The 22,017-nt window shown below is 38.7% G+C and overlaps 1 protein-coding gene across 1 annotated transcript in view; it reads left to right on the plus strand.

Moving 5' to 3' along the window:
• DRC11 (dynein regulatory complex subunit 11) overlaps positions 1-22,017 on the plus strand; it is a 212,450-nt gene that overhangs the window by 134,378 nt on the left and 56,055 nt on the right. Inside the window, exons 9-10 of the mRNA XM_074190128.1 lie at positions 12,944-13,050; positions 14,290-14,388. Of these exons, the coding sequence (XP_074046229.1) occupies positions 12,944-13,050; positions 14,290-14,388 (206 nt within the window). The remainder of the gene's footprint in view (positions 1-12,943; positions 13,051-14,289; positions 14,389-22,017) is intronic.

Here is a 22,017-nt window from a genome sequence, read left to right on the forward strand (position 1 = left end):
GCTGGGGAATCACTTACTGGACATGTTGTCATGAAGATTCCTTTAGCGTTTGTGTTGGACCACAGCTGTGATGAGGTCTCTTCCAAACCTCAGTGTTGCAATTCGCTGAATTTGGACTTCTCTTTCATTTGTCAATAAAATTTTACAAATATGCCTATCTTCTTTTGAACATCCTCTGCTCATATCCACTGATCTTTATAGGGGAAATGGATAGGATCTTGGGCTGGAAGTCCAGAAATCTAGCTTTCATATCATGCCAATCTGAAATTTAATAGTTATGTGACTCCAGGCAAGTCATCTTAACCTTTGGATATAGCCTTAGGTCTTAGTTCTAAAGTCATAATAAAATCACTTAGTCCAAGACTGTAGATTTTGTTGAAAAAGTTAAATCATTTTAATCATTAAGTTCTTGTCTATTTAATTTATTGCAAATATCTTTCCCCAACCTGTTATTTTTCTTTTATCTTGATTGTATTTAAACAAATTTGTATGTAATTGAACCTACTTCCCCATAATTTATTATATGTTTATTAATTGCAAATATGTTTGCCTTCCACAATCTAAAAAAATGCATTATTCCATTTTCTTAATTTTTCCTTTTAATTGTTTTGTTCCATGAGCTAGTTGTAGTTTTTAAAATTCTCATTTTTAATAATATATATTACCAATATTATGAGTTTATCTTGTATATTGAAATTTTACAGAATTTCTTCATTTTTCCTCTTTTGCTGTTGCCAGTATCAAAAAGGATATTTTTGTTTTGTTGGGAAAAGAGCCCTCTGTCCCTCTAGTCTTTCTTGTTTTATCATGAATTGGTGGCATAGTATCCAAAGGCCTTTTAGGCATTAATTGGCCCAATAATCCTTGATGAATATTGGCACATCAATGAATTCATTTTGAAACTCCTTTTGCTAGTGCAAATAGCAACTTATTCATGCTTTCCCTGTTATTGATTCTAGCCCAATGCCTTCCTTTCATTCTTTTAATATTTTGGTTCACAGTACACTTGGGTTTCAAGGAAATGGATATTCTAAGTCTTGACTTTGGAGCGGTATTCCCCTTGTCCTGCAGTAAAAGATGGAAGAATTAATTTACACACTGAATGATGGAATCAGTATTCATTAGAGGATTGGATTGAGTCTGATACAATCTAATACAATAAAATGTAATGGAAATCATTGGCAGTTTATCAAATTATCATTAACTTAAATAAGAAACATTTATCCTTGGTTTCCAAAAACTCAACCACAGGTTCAATGTGGTAAAAGATTACTTGGTCATAGCTACACAGAATGTTATCTTCACATCTGAGCGGCACAGCTTAAAGAGAACAGTGCTAAGACATGGTGACCATCAAGTTTATTCTTTTCCCTTCTTAAAGTCAACAGCTTGCTTAAGGAATCTGTAGGGGAAGTCTTTTTTTTTTAAGGTTTTTGCAAGGCAAACGGGGTTAAGTGGCTTGCCCAAGGCCACACAGCTAGGTCATTATTAAGTGTCTGAGACCGGATTTGGACCCAGGTACTCCTGACTCCAGGGCCGGTGCTCTATCCACTTTGCCACCTAGCCGCCCCTAGGGGAAGTCTTAAAATGCGTTCAGCTTTATTCTAACTCTAATTTAGGTCTATTTTTTTTCCTTTGCACTCTTTGATAGAATGACTGTACAGATGGTAGGACCATTTGAAATGGTTTCCCTTGTTGTAACCAGTCATTTCCTGGAGCCCAATTCAATTTTATGTGATTTCTGGTGCTCACTCTAGCCCCTGCTTACTCTCATATTCATTCATGATCTACAAATGTGAGGCTACTGAGCAATCTACTATCCCTCACCCTTTTTCTCTTATTAATTCTAAATCATATCTTCAAATGCTTTTTTACTGTCTTTTCCTATGCCTACCTTCATATATTCCTGTTTTAAATTATATCTCAGTTTGGTGTGTAGGGTGCTGCCAATTTCCTTGTGGAGTGCTTTATATTCTTACAGTCTTGTGGAATAGATGTTGACCCATAAAATGATCATGGAAGCTCTCAAAGGCAGAGATACTTCATTTTTGTCTCTGTATCTCAAGCATCTAGAAGAATGTCTGATGTGTGTGTGTGTGTGTATGTGTGTGTGTGTGAATTTTGGACTCTTTTCCTAAACTTGAATTATTCTTGTGTTCTTGGTGTATATTCTGTACCACCAAAACTTCTTTATAAACCAAACAGTCCTGGAAGAAAGCTATTTATTATTATTATATTATTTTACTGAAAAAGTTTGGGTGACCCTCCCTGTGTTATAAGTATCTAAGGTAGGATTGGATCTTGGATCTTGGATCTTGGATCTTGCTGACTTCAAACCCAACACTCTATCTAATGACTCTAACCAATCCACCTAATTACCTTTAGTAGAAGATGTTATAGTATCCAAATGAATTGTTAGGCTAGGAAATCCTAACTCAAAATTGACTGATAGGAAGATGGAGGCTTCTGGTCCCATGGTAAGCTGGGCAATCCTAGATCTGTCTTGTTTTCCTCAGTCTTACTTTCCCCATCTGTAAAATTGGAGGTTGGACTAGATGGCCTCTGAGGTTCTGTCCAGTTCCAAATCTGTAGTCCTATAACTTGAGATAGAGATAAGCCTGGTCTAAATTATGATGGGTCCCCTAAGTTACACAGCATAGTCTCTTCATTCTCTGCCCTCTTCCTCCAGGAGTAACACTCCTAGAGATTCCAGATGATCACCCCTATGAGCTATAGAACCTACTTTCAGAATGTTTATGTTCACTAAGGTGTCGGTGTCTGATAATACCTCAAAGGATACAAATAGTTGTACTTTCAATAGAACCAGAAGATTGATCCAAAGTTTTACCAGGTAGAATTTCAGGTATCAACCCAATGGATGCTTATGAATTTGACAAAAAACTAGAATCTTTTCTTCAAGGGTTCAGCCAGATCCACAGCTCGGCTTTTGAAAATGTTCAGTTCAGTACTTTAAATTGACAGTTGATAGTTAAACAAGTGAATTATAAAAGAAATGTCATTTGGAGCAGATGCCTGGCCCTCTAAATCTACACATGCAAATGAGTTCCAATTGACTAAATTTAGCAGAGAACTCAACATGGCCTTTTTGAGAGAACTTGCAACATGCTGTTTGAAGGCAGAGTTCATGCCAACTCTTCTCCCCTGGGGCCCAGAGCTTGAGAATGGGGAATGGCGGTGAGGGTTAGGATGGTGATATGTTCCTAGCTCATTCTCAAAGAAGCCCTGGTTGATCAACCCAGAGAACCATCTCTGGGTCCTCTCAGCCACAGAGACTTTCAGAGATTGTTAGAAAGTGAACACTAATTCCAGACATTCCCCACCCCCACCCCCCCATGATGATGTTTCTTTCCTGGTGATATTCTCTGGGCTGGGGTCAGGGCTATGCATTCTCCTTACTCTTAGTTTCAAGGGAATTTTCTCTTTGGGGTGGACCTCCGAAAAGACTACCTGCTTGATGGAAAGAAACCACAACTTAGCAATTTTAAATACTTTTCACTAAAAAAAAGTACCTTTGCATAAGCAACAGTCATATCTGGGTAGGGAAAAAATTATCCCAGATTTTCTACACTGGTCTCTTCTGTTCTAAGTAGTAGGGGTTTTTTTGCTCTATTCAAATAACCAAATGAACCCCCAAATAGTAACAGCATTATGTGTGCACTAAAAAGCAACACCCCCCCAAGGAAACCCAATCAGCAACGACCTAACAGTCTCCCCAGGAAAATAGAAAGAAACCTCATCCATCTGACCTCTCTCTTTTGATCTTGTTTTTGCTTCTGGGGACTGGAGGCTCCATAAGATGGTCACCCATGGATCAGCATTTTAATCTTCATGTCAAAGCTCTGTTCAAATGATTTCTAACTTGAAAATATCTGAAAAAGACTTTGATTTCTTTGGAGAAAGAATTCAAATAAAATTACAATATGTAATTCTAAGATTTGGGTTCAAGAGCTGGCTTTCCTATTTCTTGCCTATGGGACTCTAAAGGCAAGGTAGGAAGGGCATTGGCTAGGGAGGCAGAGAACCTGGGTTCAAATCCTGCCTTTGATGCTTACTATAATGTAACACTGAACAAGTCTCTTAACCTCCCAGGGTTCTAGTTTTCTCATCTGTAAAATGGGGTTGAATTAGATAGTCTCTGAAATCCCTCCTAAGCATGATCATAAGATCCTATTACATAGGCTCAAACTCTACCATGGATGTGTGACCTTGGGTAAATCTCTTTCCTCACTCTCAATTTCTTCATCTTTAAAAATAACTAGATGACCTCCAAAGTCCCGTCCAGCCCAAACCTATAAGCTTATCATCTTTAACATCTCTGGATCCCAACTTCCTCATCCATCAAATGAAAGGATTAATGTAAATCAGCAGTCTCCAAACTCTTTTGATCCTGATTCCCTAAAATTTGTGCATTAACTTAATTATAAATTATGAAAATTATACATTAATAATTATGTACATCATGAAACAAAAATCAATAGGAGTTTTTAAAAGTATCAGAAAAAGATAAAATATATTTGGTCTTAATAAGGAATTAATGATGAATTACTTATGATTGTAGAAGAGTGACATACATAGACCTGTGCTTTAGGAAGATCATTTGATAGTTCTTTGGAGTATGGACTGCAATGGGAATGGGAGGAGGGGAGGACTTGAGATGGAGAAATACCTAGAGAAGAACTGATGAGAGACCCAGCTAAGGGAGGGGCGGTGTGAGTATAGAGAATAAATGGAATGGGAGAGATTCTTGGAAGTAGAAACAGCAAGATTTGACCTCTAGATGGATTACAGAGTGAGGGGGAATGATGAGTTAGAAATAACAGGGATTGTGAGCCTGGGCATTGGCAGGATGGCATGCTCTCTACAGTACTAAGAAAGTGTGAAAGATGGATGGGCTTGGGTGAAAATGATTGCCAATCACCACCCAATCACTCCTGCCCACAGTGGGGCTCATTCTGTACCACCAAAAATAAAAAGGGGGGAGCTAGGATACTTCCTCACAAGTGTTGGCTGGGATGTAATTCCATTCCACATTCTCAGATCCCAGAACCATTGAACTGAAGAGATATAGAGACAAAAACAGAGTCCCACAAATTTATCCAAGACCTGTTTGGTATGCTGTCTGGGGTTCAAAGTCAGAGCTAGAGAATCCCTTGTGCTAACCCTAACGTTACACACTGCATCACAGGGAACTCTAGGAAAACTGTCTTTAAGGAACCCAGGGAGCAATAAAGTTTTCTGGTATTGATTAGCCCAGAAAAGAAAAGATTTAGGTGGAACCGGAGAGCTAGTTTCAAATATTTGAAGATGAGGAAACTGAGTTTCACAAAAGCAAAAATAGACAGTGACAGAATCAGCGTTTGAACTCAGTTCTTTGACCCTAAATCTAACAATAAAATTTCCATTACCTCACATTCAGACTTCTTTTTTTTTTAGGTTTTTTTTGGCAAGGCAATGGGGTTAAGTGACTTGCCCAAGGCCACACAGCTAGGTAATTATTAAGTGTCTGAGATCGGATTTGAACTCGGGTCCTCCCGACTCCAGGGCTGGTGCTCTATCTACTGCACCACCTAGCTGCCCCCACATTTAGACTTCTTTTGGAAACATTTTAAAAAGTTGTAATGATTGTTTCAAAACCATTTTAGGTCTCTAGTAGAATTGGGATCAGTTAAAAAAATAATAAGCATTAGTTTGGTATTATTAAAACCACTTAGTTACCAGATTATTTTTCAAAAATCCAATATGTGAGAGAAGGGAGCAATTTATACTCTAAAAATGTATTTAAGGTAAAGAGAAAATAATGAGATTTAAGGGTTTGGGGCTTTTTTTTTTTTGGTTGTTTGCTTAATGAAAGGGTAAAATACTGTGATTTTAGACTCTGGCTGGCCAGCCCAGTGACCAATACTGAAAAGTTTAAAATTCTGGTGTTGCCTCTAGAACATTCTTTCCCTCAAGGCGGAAATTCCAGACTAGGGCAGCCCTAGAGGGGGTCACTTTTAATGAGCTCAGTCAAGTCTCCCTCTTCTGTGTGTAGTATGGCATGGGTCATATCCTTTGACGGGGCTGCAGTAATTTAAGGCAACGAAGGCCTTTTCCTCAAGGTCCTTCCCCTATAATCAAAGCTCTTCTTTCTCCCCTTTATTTTAGTCTTTTGATTTTAGAACAGAGAAATTCAGACTTGAAAGAAAACGTGAAACTGCCATTACCTAGTTTTCAACATTATTAGGCTAAGGGCAATGTTCAGCTGTGAGAGAAGGTGGCCAACTATTATCTATATATATATATTTTTTTAAAAAGATAACTTCCAGGGAGCTTCCTGATGTTCTATGGTGACTAAAAACAAGCTTTCTGAATTTTAAGTTTTTGGAGAACCCCTAGAGGCTCCTGAGAAAGCTTTAGGATGGAAAAAGCTCCCAAAGAAAGTATCAGTTTAAATTACCTCTAATTGAAATTATCCATCTGCCAGTAGTTGCTTAGTATATGAAGCATGGTGAGCATGCCAACCAGGGGGAGACTGGAGGAATTCTGGGGGGCAATTTTCCACATAAATTTTGGAGATGAAAAAAACTCTGTCAAAGAGAGTCTGTTCATTTGCCTTTCAACATAGTGTTTTTAAAAATGGATGCTTTCCCTCCTCTTGGTTAATTTGTCCATGTAGAAAAATATCTGGCTTTCCCAAGAAAACAAAGATTTTTACTTTAAAATATGTTCATGTGGCAGTTGAGGTTTTTCTTTTAAAAATTTTTTTTATTGATTTTGCTTTCATATTACTTGCATTTACCACTGTACCTCTCCAACCCTCATAACGAAAAGGAAGGGGAAATATTTCAGAAAAATTAATCTCCAAGGTAGAAAAGTGGTATTTTATGCAGAAATCCACACCCATGGTATTCTTAACTCTACAAAAAGGTAAGGAGATACCTTCCCATATCTTTTATAAGGTAGCTAAGTAGCTCTGTAGGTGATAGTGTGATGGACCCTAGTCAGGAAGACCTGAGCTCAAATGTGACCTAAAATACTTATTAGCTGTGTGACCTTGGAAAAGTCTGATTGCCTCAGTTTACTCATCTGCAAAATGGGAATAATTTGAGTCATTGTGAGGCTCAAAAAAGATAATAATTATGAAGGGCTTAGTATAGTACGTGCTACATCAATGTGAACTTTACTTTTATTCCTCACCCAAACTTTTCTTCCTCTACAAAAAATAGGGAGGTATCTTCTCACATTTTTTATGAGGTGTCTAAGAGTGCTGGATCTGGAATTGGGAAAGATCTCTGTTCAGATCTGGTCTCAAATACTTCCCAGATGTATGACCTTGGACAAGTCACCTAACTTTATTCCGTCTCAGCTTTCTCATCTGTAAGATGGGCCTAACAATAACAATACTAATAATAACAACCGTGCCAACGCCAACATAACGGCATCTATTACTGAGAAGTATTGTGAGACCAAAGGAGATTCTTGTGCAGTGTTATATAAATGCTAACTATTATTAGTTGATTTTGGACCAAGCTCAGTCTTTAGAGTTTCATAGCATCTATTTTTGAGGCTTTTCCCATTTATATTTAGTCACTGTGCTTGTGGTTTCCTGGTTCTTCTCACTTCACTTTGCAGCAGTTGTAATCAGTTTTCCTATACTTCCTTCTTTTCAGAAGTTTCCATTTCTACTTTCTCAACATTTCTCCCATTCAATCCCTTCCCTCTGTTCATATAGCCACACTTAGGTTCAATCCTCCTTAAATCTCCCCTGGATCATTGCAGCAGCCTCTTCATTGCTCTTGCCCCACTCTTTCCATCCATCCCTGCTTCACACTGTGAGTTTCCTTGAGTAAAGGTCTGACCATATGCTCCTTCTACTCAGACAACTTCACGGACTTTGTGTTGCCTTTAATATAAAATCTAAACCCTTCTCTTTAGCCTCTATTTACTCATTTTATTTTTATTATTTTTTGAATTTTACAAATTTTCCCCCAATCTCACTTCCCTCCCCCCACCCCCCCAGAAGGCAGTCTGATAGTCCTTACATTGTTCCATGCTATCCATTGATCAAAATGAAATGTGTTGAAGGAGAAATCTTATCCTTAAAGGAAAAAAATAAAATATAAGAGATAGCAAAATTACCTGGTATCTCATTAGCCTCTAAATCCTGACCCCAATCTGCCTTTCTAATATCTTTGGAAATTGTTCCCCCTTCAGCACTCTGAAACCCAGCCAAAATTACTTTCTGGTAACTGTCCCACACAGTGCTCTCTCCTGCCTCCTTTTCTGTCCTGGTTGTCTCTGACCTCTGAACTGCATCTCAAAGATGACCCTCTGCCTTTAAGATGTGACTCAGACCATCCTCTACACAAAGTCTTTGCTGATGGCCTCTTCTCAAATTGCCTTATATTTAATGATTTTGTATAAAATTGTACTTTTATTTTCATATTTATTCTGCATATATTACATGGATTTGTCTAACCTCACTCCCATTAGAATATAAACTCCTTGGGAGTAGATACTGTTCCATTCTTTGTAGTAGTGTCCCCAATCTCTAGCAAATTCAGGATACATGGTAGGTGCTTCCTAAAGGTTGTTGATTGATTTCATCATTTCTATTAACCCATCAATATTTATTCATGCACCACAACTTTTTTTATTGATTCCCTAATTTAGGAGTGAGTGGTGTTCTACAGGCATCTGCTAGTTTCCAGGTATTTGTTACCATACACAAACACACACACACACACACACACACACACACACACACACACACACACACACAAACACACCACATACACAGAGGCTGCCACAAATATTTTGGTGAATATGTAGACTTTCTTTTGGTCATCGACCTTCATGGGGTTTGACCAAGGGTCAACACTATGTTTGAATGGATCACGCTATGTTTGAATAATTCAGAATTCACACAATAGCTAAATCATATATGTTTCTTTCTCTTTGTATTAAATTCCATATTATTGCCAAGACACAATTTGTTAAAGTGGAAGCAGTTATTAGCAACAAGCAACACATAGTATAAAAAATTTTACCCATGTTTTAATTAATTTCAAAGAAATAAAAAACTTACAGATTTAAATATAACTAGTGAAAAGGGGCGTTTGTAATGACTATAATTCTATCTAGAGTAGCAGATTAACTATTCCAAAATTTCCATAGATGTACATTTCAGACATGTTAATAAGAAACTAAATTAAACCTTAAATAGTTCAGTTGAGACCCAGAAGAACATGAATTCTATTTGACTTGACCAATCCAACCAATACCTCTGTCTTATTTGGATGCCCACCGGACATCTCTGGGACAAAAAGGTTGACATTTAAGAATTTGTGACTGATTAGCCAGTAAAACATTTCTTCTTAGTGGGCCAGTAACTGTTAGAAAAGGAAAATTTGGTAGTCCCTGTCCTTAAGAAGCCTTAGAAACAAATACATGCTAGATACAGTGCAGACCCACATGCATAGGCAGTAGAAAGAGATAGAATGGGATTGTTGAGAGAGCTGGTCTTGAAGCCAGGACAAGCAGAATTCACGATGGCCCTCTGAAACACCCTGATTGTATGACCCTGATTTTTTTCAAGTTACTTCACCCTATTTGCCATAGAACCATTAGGAGGTAAGCTCTTCTGTTGCTCCCCTGAGCAGTGAGGAAGGGCTGCAGAGGGTGTAGCAGTGAGACCTGGGCCAGGCTCATGAAGATGCTTGAGTTCCATCCTTGTCTTCCCTGGATTTGGATACCTTCTCTAGGATCTCTCTCAAACCCTTGGCCTTCCTTCCCTCTGCCTTCTTTGCTTCCACCTACGAGCAGGCTCAGGTCTCTTGCATCCCACCCAAACCCAAACATTCCCTAGATACCACCATCACCTTCAGCTCTATAATATACATAATGAACTAGGTCCTGCCCTTAGATCCAGGAAGACAGTTTCATAGTCACAGAACAGAGTGCTAGACCTGGAGCCAGGTGACTTGGATTCAAATCCCATTTCTAACTTGTATTACTGCCTTGACCATGAGCAAGTCCCTTAATCTCTCTGAGCCTTAGCTTCCTCACCTATAAATATGCTACCTACTTCATGGGGCCATTTTGAGGAAAGTGCTCTAGAAACCTCATGAGGCTTATTATATATGTGTGAGTTGATGGTATTAGATCACCCCTATATGTGAAAAAAATGTAAATTTCCCCCTCCCTTTCTACATAAGATGCCTAACAGCAGTTGTTTTGTTATAAGCATTTTTTCAGCAGTGGAATGTGTCCTTGGTGCTCTATACAGGGCATCCCCAATTTTCCTAAGGTTAAAGAAAGAGCTTTAATTGCTGTTATTAAAACTTAAATAGTTTTTGACTAAGCTTTTTACTGAGACTTTAGGGACATTTTTAAAGTGGCTCCAGATTTTTGCTCCAAGATGAATGTTCTTCCCTGGGATCTGTGAATTTTTTGAAAAATACTTTGATTACTATATTTCAATATAATTGGTTTCCTTTCTTATCCTACATACTTTGTGCATTTAAATACATGATTCTAGGGGTCCCGAGGCTTTGACAGACTATCCAAAGGGCAAAGAACCCTGGATAAAATATTTTTCAGCCCTTTAGGGCTAGAATGATTTGGTCTCTACCAAGATTCTTGAAGAAAGTCTGAAGGCCACCCTGGTCTTTGGTACTGGAGACGGGTACAGTATCCTTTGTTTTAAAGCAGAGATGCATGCCAAGAAAGTCAAGTTTTTCTGTCAAGCACAAACTTCTTTTCCAATGAGTTTGATCACGATGAGTCCAACTCCTCCTTTTTCTCTGACACCTCCCCTTCTTCCAGTGGGAACCCCTTGGGTTTTTCTATGATATAGGACTTTCTCCTGTGAAGATTTTCCAACTGTATACTCAGTTTGCAGAATGTCCTTCTCTCCTCTTCTACCTTTTACCTCCTCCTCCCCATCCACATTCCTCTCCTTCCATTTCTTCCTATTCTTTCACCTCCTCCTCCTCCTCCTCTTCTTGGATTGCTATAATAGTCCACCAACAGCAAGTGTCACCAAGCCTGTGCTTCCAGAATGGCTCAAGGGCTATTTTTCTTTGATTGGTGGTTGAGTCCACACCTCACACCCAGCTTTCATTGAGCGACGGGGGCACCTTCTCCGTGGTAGAGATTGTGCTGGGTTCTGTGGTATTAAGCCAGGTTTATTTACTCCCTCTCTTGTTTACCTTCCTTCATTCCATTAGGGTTGATTGACGTCATAGAGGCAAATAAAAATAAATAGAAGCAATAATAGACCATCTGGTGGCCCTTCCTATATAGCTTCCCTCCACTTGGAGAAAGGTGATAGAACCTGCTTTTTTGAGTAGAGCATCCATCTGCCCCTTGTCTATATGGATGACCTTGTGCCCCAGCACAGGAACCTAAGCTTACAATAGGTAGGAATCTCAAAACTCATGGAGTTCAGTTTTCATATTTAACAGATAAGAAAGCTGAGGTTTTAGTACACAGAGATTATGAGAACTAGAGCCTCTGGCACAAAATACAGGATCTTTTTATCCCATTATCCTACTCTTCACTGGCACATAGCTCCTAAAGGTGGGAGCTAAAACTTGCTTGAGAAATGTGGCCTTAAGGGCCATGAAATACCCAGGTAAGATGGCCTTCTGAACGTAATTTGAGTTTTCAGTTTGGGGTTATGAGAAACAGCCCAGGGCAGTGGAAATTCCTAGATTTAGAGTCAGAAGACCTTGATTTAGATCCTGTCTCTGTCATACACTGACCTTGTGACCCCAGACAGCTTGGAGTCCAACACTTTTAGTTTCCAGGGGGGTGCCAAAGTGTCTTAGTCAAGATTGAAACTCAAATCTCCTGTCCACTAAAGCATAGCACCCTCTTCTAAGGCAATGGACCTCCAAGTGCCAGAGACAGTTCTCAGAGATGATCAGGAAATGTTTAAGAGCCTTTGGTAGAGGGAGTTCCCTAAACTGATGCAATCATATTTCCAGTCCATTTGCTCTTTGCTAGAAATCAATACTACAAGAGCAACACCAAAAGAGTCCTTGCCTCCAGAGGAGCTAGCAAAATCAGCAAACAGAAAATTTTTGCAAAGAATAAAAGAAAATTTTGTCTGGGAGGCACCAGGGACTGAGAGTATTGGGAAAGGCAGACCTGGGTTTGAATCTTGGCCCTGCAACCTACATCTCTGTGCCCTTTCCCATTTAAGCTTTCTTGGTCTCAGTTTCATCATCTGTCAAAACATGGATAGACTAGATGACCTCTCTATATAGTGAAGGACCAGCTTAAGAGGCTATGTAACCATGTGCCTGTCAGTGTCTCAGTAACAGGCATTCTTCAGAGGCCCCTTGTTATTTTTTCGTGTCTGTGTGTGTGTGTGTGTGTGTGTGTCTGATTTTTAGAAAAAAAAATTTATCTGAGTCTCATTTTGGAGAATTTGTTTCATTCCCCAATGTCTAACACTTTGTACTTTATCAAAATATGTTGAACTTTCTGCTGAGTCCATTTGTGAATAAACAACTGAGTGTTATTTTCTGTCTTGTGGGTTTGAGGATCACGGAATTAGTATGTCAGTTGCATTTTATGACCCCAAACTTCTCCCATTCACCTTTGTTAGCAGCACCTGCCTTCCAGGGTTGTTGTGAGGATTCAATGAGGTATCTATAAAATTTTTACACATCTTAAAGTACCATATAAAGGTCAGCAATTATTTGGTAGAAAATCAGCATCATCAGGCAGCTTGATGGTGCAGTGGATAGAGCACTGGCCCTAGAGTCAGGAGGACCTGAGTTCAAATGCGACCTCAGACATTTAATAACTGCCTAATTGTGTGATCTTAGGCAAGACACTCAACCCTACTGCCTTAAATAAAATTTAATAAAAATTTAAAAAGAAAATCATCATCTCTGGCTTTCCCTTTATTTATCCTTCTATGGTACAGGAATTTGGAGGAACATAGATGAGTCCTGGAATTTCCCTCAGGTTTATGACCCAGAGATGATCAAGGAGGAGAAGAGGAAAGAAGTGGAATCAGAGATCAGACTTCAGGTATGTTGTTATCAGCAACAGTGATGAGTTTATTTTTTAATGATTAACAGAGAAACCTGTTATTTTTTAAAGTTTATCAGAAAATTTGGCTTGCAAATATGTTTAAGCACAGATACTTCTAATGTAGCATAACTCTGATTGGCACCAGAGAATCTCAGTTCAAATAGTGTCATTGATGGATATTATCTGTGGGAGCAAGTTTCTTACTTAACCACTCTATGCCTCAGTTTCCATAGCTGTCATATGCAAGACTTTGACTAAACAGAATCTAAGAGCTAGAGCTATGATCCTATAACCCTGAATATTGAAAGTTACCCATGTCTTAAAGCTTATTGATCCTATTAACAATTATTGGACTAGGAATTATTCACAAGAATTGTCCACATCAACCAATGCATTGTTGGTGGAGTTGTGAACTGATCCAACCATTCTGGAGAGCAATTTGGAACCCAAATATAGCCCAGAAGGCTAAAAAGCTGTGCATACATTTTAATCCAGCAAAAACACTACTAGGTCTGTATCCCAAAGAGATTATAAAAAAAAGGTCAAAGGACCCACATGTACAAAAATATTCATAGCTTCTCTTTGGTAGCAAAGAACTGGAAATTGAGGTAGAGCCAACCTATTGGGAAATGTATGAACAAGTAATGGTATATTAATGTTATGGAATACTATTGTTCTATAAGAAATAATGAGTGACTGGACTTTAGAAAAGCCTGGAAAGACTTGTTTGAACTGATGCTGAATGAGATGAGCAAAACTAGAATATTGCCCAAATTAACAGCAACATTGTGAGATGATCAACCAATAATGGACTTAACTCTTCTTAGCAGTATAATGATCTAAGACAATTCCAAAAGACTTAGGATGGACAACGTCATCCAAATCCAGAGAAAGAATTATGGAATCTAAATGCAAATCAAAGTATACCATTTTCACTTTTTTTTTTAATTTGTTTTTTGTTTTTATGATTTTTCCCTTTTTGTTCTGATTCTTCTTTCACAACATGACTAATTTGAAAATATGTTTAACCTGATAGTGCATACAAAACATATCAGATTGCTTGTTGGCTTGAGGAGGGGGGAGATGATAAGTAAGAAATATTTGGAACTCAAAATCTTACAAAATGAATGTTGAAAACCACCTTTATGAGTAATTAGAAAAATAAATTTAAAAACTATAATTTTCCACATCACATTAAACTGCCATAAAGTGATTTGTCAATATGTCTCCACCCAGGTGGATGAGCTGATGAGACAGGAACTGAAGAATCTAAAGTTAGCTGTGGACAGAGAAAAAGAAGTTCCAAGAAAAGTAAAGAAGAAAAAGGAAAAAAAGGTGAGGTTTGAATTGTCCCAGTGCCCCATAAAATGGGATTCTGCTCTTGGACCCAGAAATCATTGGTTTGGAGAATGCCAGATCCACTGAGCAGAAGGGATGGGAGACAGCATGAAGTACTGTCTATCATTTCCTTTATTTGTTTGCCTTAAAACCAAAGAACAACTTTCTAAATGTCTATTTGAAAAGTCCTTTTATTTTTATGTCCCAGAATTGGTTTTTACAATTCCATGATTCTAAATACAGTGACATTCATCAAGAGTTATTTAGGGGAGGCGAGGTGGCACAGTAGATAGAGCACCAACCCTAGAATCAGGAGTCCCTGAGTTCAAATCCGGCCTCAGACACTTAATAATTACCTAGCTGTGTGGCCTTGGGCAAGTCACTTAACCCCATTGCCTTGCAAAAACCTAAAAAACGAGTTATTTTAAAAACAAGCAAAAAATCAAAGGATTCTCATTCAACCAGCCTGGTTTCATTACTAAGTTGTCTTTGGTCTGGTCTTATAGTCAAGGTACACTGATCCACCATAGGCAGAGTTGTAAAGGCAGCTATTTTACAGCTTTCCCCCTCTAACTGAACCTTCACTTCCCTTTCTCCCTCCTTTTCCCCTTTTCCATTTCCCCTATAAAATCACCCTGCCTTGTCTTCATGCTCTCTCTGGGGCCTGATGAGTCCTTTATTGGCTGACCAACGAGCACATCTGGGCAGAATTCTGGTCTCAGCTTACCCGAACATTTTGTCCTCTCTAGTTATAGAAGGAAATTTCCCCTTCCTGAATGGGATTTTGGGCATCAGAAAAAAAGGAAACGTGGGTGATAAAAGACAAAGAAGCTAGGATGCCTTCAAGGACAAGGTCACATTGAAAGTCTCATTCCCCTTCTTCATCCTTGCTGATCTGATTTGAGGGTACTTAGAATTAGGGACTATTTAAACCATCTTCTGTCACTGAAGTTTCTGACAAAGGGATGTGCTCAGTACTGTGGAGGGGGTGCTGACCCTAGAGGCATGGGGTCTGAGGTCAATCCTTGCTCTGCTATGTGCTAGGAACAAGACCTTGGGAGTCAATTTATTTTGGAGGGCTTCATTCCCCCTATATAAAATGGGGATGGGGATAGAAGACTTGAGGGTTTTTGAGGTCTGAGTTCCAATATGGATTCTGTGTTAACTTGAACAAGTTACTTGTCCACTCTGTACCTCAGTTTCCTTCACTATGAAATGTGAAGATTGGATCCAATGGTCTCCAAGGTCCATTCTAGCTCAAAATCTATGGATTCTAAGGTTTCTGACTGTGTAGCCAGGGCAAACCACATAACCACTCTGAGCCTCATTACCTTCCTGTCAGATAAGGCTGTTGGTAGCCTTTAAAGTGCCTTTTTACTCATAACCTATCACCTAGTTTTCTTGATTAGGAAAGACGGAGGTATTACTGCATTTTCTTGAACAAATCTTAAATAATGAAATTTCATTTATTCTCCCTTTCTAGTTTTAATTCCCTAATCCCATTAGATTTAATTAAAATTGCAGGGGAAGGCAAAGAAAAACAGAGTCAAGAACCTAACATTGTTCTAATCATATGGGGAACCAAATGAGCCTCTGACTACTGAACTTTAGGGAGGAAAATTCATCATTGTATTCCAATAAATGTAAGAAAAGCATAAACCACCTTTTTGGAAATTGTAGCCTCTGAAAGCTCAGGAAGTATTTTTCAATGGCAATTATGAAATGTACTGAGCCACGTTTAAGGAAACCTGGAAGATAAAATGGGACTGCTCCTCTTAACACCCTCCTCTTTAGAAGCTGGACTTTGTTCATGTATCATGAAGAAACATCTACTTTACTGCATAATTCTATTCTTCTGGAATTTGAAAAATTATTAAATTATCTTCAATTATTATCAATCTATGTTATTTAGAACTGCAGAGTTGGAAGGACTTTTTAAGACTTCTAGTCCAACCAGAAAACATAGCTCCCTATCATGCACATACAACCTTTGATTGTAAACCACCAAGGATGGGCATTTGTGAAAACTGGAAGAAAACACCATTAATCAGGAAGTTTTTCCATATACATCAGACTACCTCTCAGCAACTTCTATACATTTCTCTTCCTCTGAGACCAAGTAGAACAGGTCTAGGATCATAAGATCACGGGCCAGGAGCTGGAAGGATGAAAGAGGCCATCTAAACCAACTTATCATCATCTAACAATAAAGATACAGGGGGATACTTGGGAAGTCATCTCCCTTCTCTAATGCTATATATGGATATAGATGATTTTATGGATTATATTATATATTAGATTTGGATATTATATATATATGGATTTTATGATCAATACTCTGGAGATTTAACAGCATAAGATGAAATCACTTGAAGTTTACCAAAATTTCTACTTATCAGACATGACTCCCTCCAACTTACTGTCCTAGGGTTCCTCACTTTTTATAATGCGACAGCCCCTTTGGCAATTTGGGAAGCCTATGGACCCCCTTCTCAAGATAATGCTTTAGATACATACATTAAGATAGAGGATTAATAAAGAAACCAACTATATTTAAATAGTTATCAAAATGTTTTTAAAAATCCAAGTTCATGGAACCCAGGGTAAACCTCCTTGCAGGATTATTCTAAGACCCAGGTTTTAAAAAATCTCCTATAGGTTAGCCTGCTTGGGACTTGAGAGATATTGTTAAACTTATTATCTTTATTTTGACCCCGATCCTTGTGTATGAGAATGCTTTCCTTCCAAAATGCAAAACTAAAGATCTGAGGGGAAAATTGCCCATGACTTCACATGACTTCAATCCACCTTCATCTATTCGGTTTAGGAGCTGGAGATCCAACAGCAAAGCTGTCCCTGCTAAGTTCACATGTGCGAATCCATTCATCTGTGTGTATTTATTAAAGTCTTACTATGTGCAAGGCATTGTGCCAATTACTGGGAACAAAAACACAAAAATGAAACCACCTCTTCCCTCAAAGCACTCCCATTCTATCATGAGCGATAATAGGCATCAAGTCAATAAGCATTCCTTAAGCACCTAGTGGTATCATGTCTTACAGAGACAAAAGTGACATAATTCCAGCCCCAGAGGAGCTGGCGTTCTCCTGAGGAGATGAGAGACATGTGTTTGTGTAGCTAAGTTTGGGCATGTGTATACACAACAGAATAAATACAGATAGTTAAATACAACATAGAGAAGGTGGGCAGGAGAATTTGCAGGGAGCAAATGTTTGGAATCCGAAGGGAGAGGAACTGCAGTTTTTCTTTGCCAAGCCTGAAAAACAATCATTGTCCTACTTCAGAAAATACTCTTGACATACATACTTTTTCAGAATTGCATTTTATGAGGCAGCTTAGATGTAAATACCACAAAGTACATAAGCAGCTTTGAAATTAGACTCCCTGGAAGGAAAGAAGAAAACCATCTGTTTATGGTAAAATGTCTCAAATATTTTTCTTCATTAAAAAGACAAAAATATTAACCCTAGAAAGCTCTCCTCATCACTCTCACTTCTGTGGGCCTTGGTTTCCATATCTGTAAAAAAAAAGAGTTGAAACAAAAGACTCTCAGAGTGCTCCTATGACCAAATTTCACTGATTTACACCTAAAAAAACTAGATGCAAACCCATGGAGATCATTCATTGCTCAGATGAATCTCTGGTCAAGTCCCTTCCCTCTCCCTAACCCCTCTAATATAGCAATTACCAAATAAAAACAATAATGACAGTAATGATAACTTGCTGTTGTTCAGTCATGTCCAAGTCTTTATGACCCTATTTGGAGTTTTCTTGGTAATAGTTTTCAGAGTGCTTTGCCATTCCCTTCTCTAGTTTATTTTACAGGTGAGGAAACTGAGGCAAAAAGGGTTAAGTGATTTGTCTGGGGTCGCCAGGCTAGAAAGCATCTGAGGCCAGATTTGAACTTATCTAGCTGAGTCTTCCTGACCCGTGTTGCTTTCTATCCACTGCACTAGAAGTTATGCAGAGTTTTATATAAAGTCCTTTTCAAATATTATCTCATTTTATCCTCACAAACCCTGAGGCATAGGTGCTATTATTATATTATTAACTCATTTGACTGATAAAGAAACTGAGACAGATAAATAAAATGACCAAGATCACAGCTAGTATACCTGTATATTCATATACCTGTATATAAAACTGCACTAAGCCTTTTGGGACATCCTGTGTGTATGTGTGGGCATACACATACTTAATATGACAAACATAAATGGCATTCATAAATGTGAACTGCTCTATTAATGCTCTCACAATCTTCAAGTCTTTGATTTTTTAATTCCTGAATTCCATTCCTAATGGTTATTGCATTTGTTACAAGTAGAAGCAAATGAACATTATCCTTACCTAGTCATCTCAAATTGAACTATGAGCTCAGCAGGTGACTTAGGTGACCTAACTGTAATGATGACTCCTCATTCAGGGGTACTGTCATCCTCTGCCCTGGAATATTGGGTCCTGGGAAGGATTTTCTTTTGGGGAAGGACAGGGACAACCTAAAAGCCCTTCTTGAGGAGGGCAACCAAAATGGTGAGATGACTGGACACCATCCCCTGCAATGGTCAGTGGAAGCAACTAAGGATGTTGAACCTAAAGAAAACAGCTAATAGAGATGCATTAGGTGTCCTTAAGTATCATAAATGATGCCATGTGAACCAAGGGTTAATTTTGTGTTGCTCAGTCCCAAAGATTTGGAAAAGAAGGAACAATGAGTGAAAATTGCACATTTCAGTTCATTGGAAGGTAAAGCTTGCTAACAATCTGAGTTGTCCCAAAGGAGAATGGGCTGCCCTAGAAGGAAATGTGTTTCTCTGACAAGCAGAGGCCGGATGACATCTAGGGGATTTCTCTAGAGGACTTTGCTATTAGGCAAAAATGGCCCTGGACCTTCCTTCCAGTCCAGAAGTTCTGTGATTCATCATAACACTGTCATCATTATGAAGCATCAGTCACTCAAGGTCTCTTTCATTTTGTCCATTGTCATTATGTTGTAATGACTTGATCCATATCACACAGCCCCCCCCCCCATATGCCTAGGAGGTATTAATTGTATGAACTTTATTTTATGCTATATTATGGACAGAATTAATATAGGTGCTTAAAAATGGAAATGGAATGATCTTCAGTGTACAAATTGGGAGGATACCTCTATGTGTGTATGTGGGGGAGGGATGCATGGAGGTGGGGTGGGGGTGTTCCACTCACCCAGCTCTGATCATACTTAACTTGCATTTTAGAAATGACCTGTTTGGTTGATATGTAGCAAGCCTCTACATAATAGGGTTACTCCTTGATCTAGGCATCAATCTAACTGAAGCAGAGAACGTAAGGAGGCAGAGCCGATCCTCCCCTTGGGTACCACACAAAGCACTTTGCTGCTTATTCTCCAAGGCCCTCCTCAGTGACATGAGTCTAGGAAAATGGGTAAACATAAATTTCCAAGTTCAACTCAGTGTTTGCAAAGCAGCAAGTTCAACTGCTGAACTGCCCTCTCAAAGAACAGGGGACTTGTTATTATTCCAGTCGCCCATAAATATTAAACTGTCATCCACTTAAATTAGTAAAGTCATCAACTTGCAAAAAGATTGCCTTGGAAATGTATTTCTTAAGAACTTAAAAGAAAGCATGCAGCCAAATCCATCTACCAGATACTTTCCCATTCCCGAATATCTTTTCCAGCCAGATTTCCCAGAAACATTGATGTTAATTATAGAATCACATATGTTGATGGGAAAAAGTACACTACAATTTTACATAGATCAGTTAGTTTACTGGGGAAAATGCTGAAAGGAAGATACCTTCTGGTCAATAAATTCATTACAGATTGGGTTGATTTTAATGCTGAAAATAAGATTTTCTTCTCATGAATGTATCTCCCCCCAAAATGATCATTTGTTTTCCTTTGTTAAGACATGAACATAGGCAAGATATGAAGGACAAAATGGAACTCTCTTGGTGGCAGAGTCATCTCTTCCTCATTATCTTATGTCACAATGAGCAAGTTATTTAAAATTTAGCTAATACCTTTAGAAGAAAAACTAACTCAAGTCCTATCAAAGCAAGCCTCCCCACCCCCAAGAATATTAACTCACTTTCTAATTTAGGGTTGCCTGAATCCTAACTCTAACACGTGTCACCTGGTAAACTACAGATCTCAAGCTGAAAGGGAGCTCCGAGGCCATTAAATCCATTGTATCACATTGACTCACTTATTTGACTATTCCCATGAATTTTTTAATTCACATTAATGTTCATAGTAGCCACAATTCATCTGGTATCACGGCCTTCTTCAATCATGAAAACAATGAAGACAACAACATCGACCCAAAGTACATCAAATAAAGCTTTTTTTAAAATGTGATATTTTTCAATGAAAGAGATTTCTAATTCTGCTCCTTTATTGCTTAGGAAACTGACTCTCATGAGAAAGCCAAGAGTATTTGTTGGATCATGACATTGGACTTAGATGTTTGCTTTGAGTCAAGTAGAAGGATCCAATATCATTTACCAAATTGGGGGAAAGGAGAGGGAGAGAACCAGACAGACTAACAGAGACAGAGATAGAGACAGAGAGACAGAGAGACAGAGAAAGAGAGACAGAGACAGACTGATAGAGAGAGAGTGGGGAGAGGGGAATAATGCAAAATCATAATCTTAGTCTCTACTTCTGCTTGTGGATAGGAAATCATGAAAATGGGGGGGGCAGTGGAAGGGGAGAAATTCTTGACTTTGTCTCCTGAAGTTATAGCAATAGTGCATTTTTATTTATTTAATAATCAGAGCATTTATATTTATCTTTTTACCTCAAAGGCAGTGAAAAAGTATGTTTATTCCTTCTATGATCTTGACCCTAACCTTTTGGGGGCCAGAGTTAATAGATTTGGGTCAAAGTTCCATAGTTTTAAAACTTCAAGTTACTTTGGAGACCATGTAACTGAGGCTCAGAGAAGTTAAATTATTTGCCCAGGGTCAGGCACCTATTAAGTGGCAGAGATGGAACCGGAAACCAGGTCCTACTGAGATAACATACTGCTCCACCACATTGAGATTCATTCTGTGTTATCTTGGCAAGAACAACATACTTACACTTCATCTCCTTTTTTAAGACACTATTACAACCTCTCGTGTTCAGGTCCAAAATTGAACTCATCACCTTCCTACCAAAAGCCTGCCTCTGCCTTCACTTTGATAACACTCTTGTCTTCCCAGGCAGTCAATCTCAAATTCTTGGAGGTATCCTTGACTCTTCCTCTTTGTCGGCCATCAAATACAATCAGTTGCCAAGGCCTTTCCATTCCTTCTCTTCTCTCAGCTCTGGTTTAGCTCCTTATCTTCTCCACTCTTTTCTTTTCTGGTCCTGCTCCTGTGGTCTCATCAGTATAGAGCTTCCTGGTGGGGACCTCCCCCCACCAATCGAGTTCCACCCCTGCCCAGCTGTTTAGAACCTTAGAAAACTTCCTGGGACTCAGAGAGGTTAAACAACTGGTTCCAAGGTTTTCTATCTCCAAGATCATGGGTCTCTTCATCCACATTACTGTGATAGCCCCCTCACTGTTCTGTTCCCAGTGGCTGGCCCTCCCCTTTATTCTTTCTCCTGGCTTTTCT

The sequence above is a fragment of the Macrotis lagotis genome, chromosome 5 (assembly GCF_037893015.1).
Source record: "Macrotis lagotis isolate mMagLag1 chromosome 5, bilby.v1.9.chrom.fasta, whole genome shotgun sequence".
Lineage (NCBI taxonomy): Eukaryota > Metazoa > Chordata > Mammalia > Peramelemorphia > Peramelidae > Macrotis > Macrotis lagotis.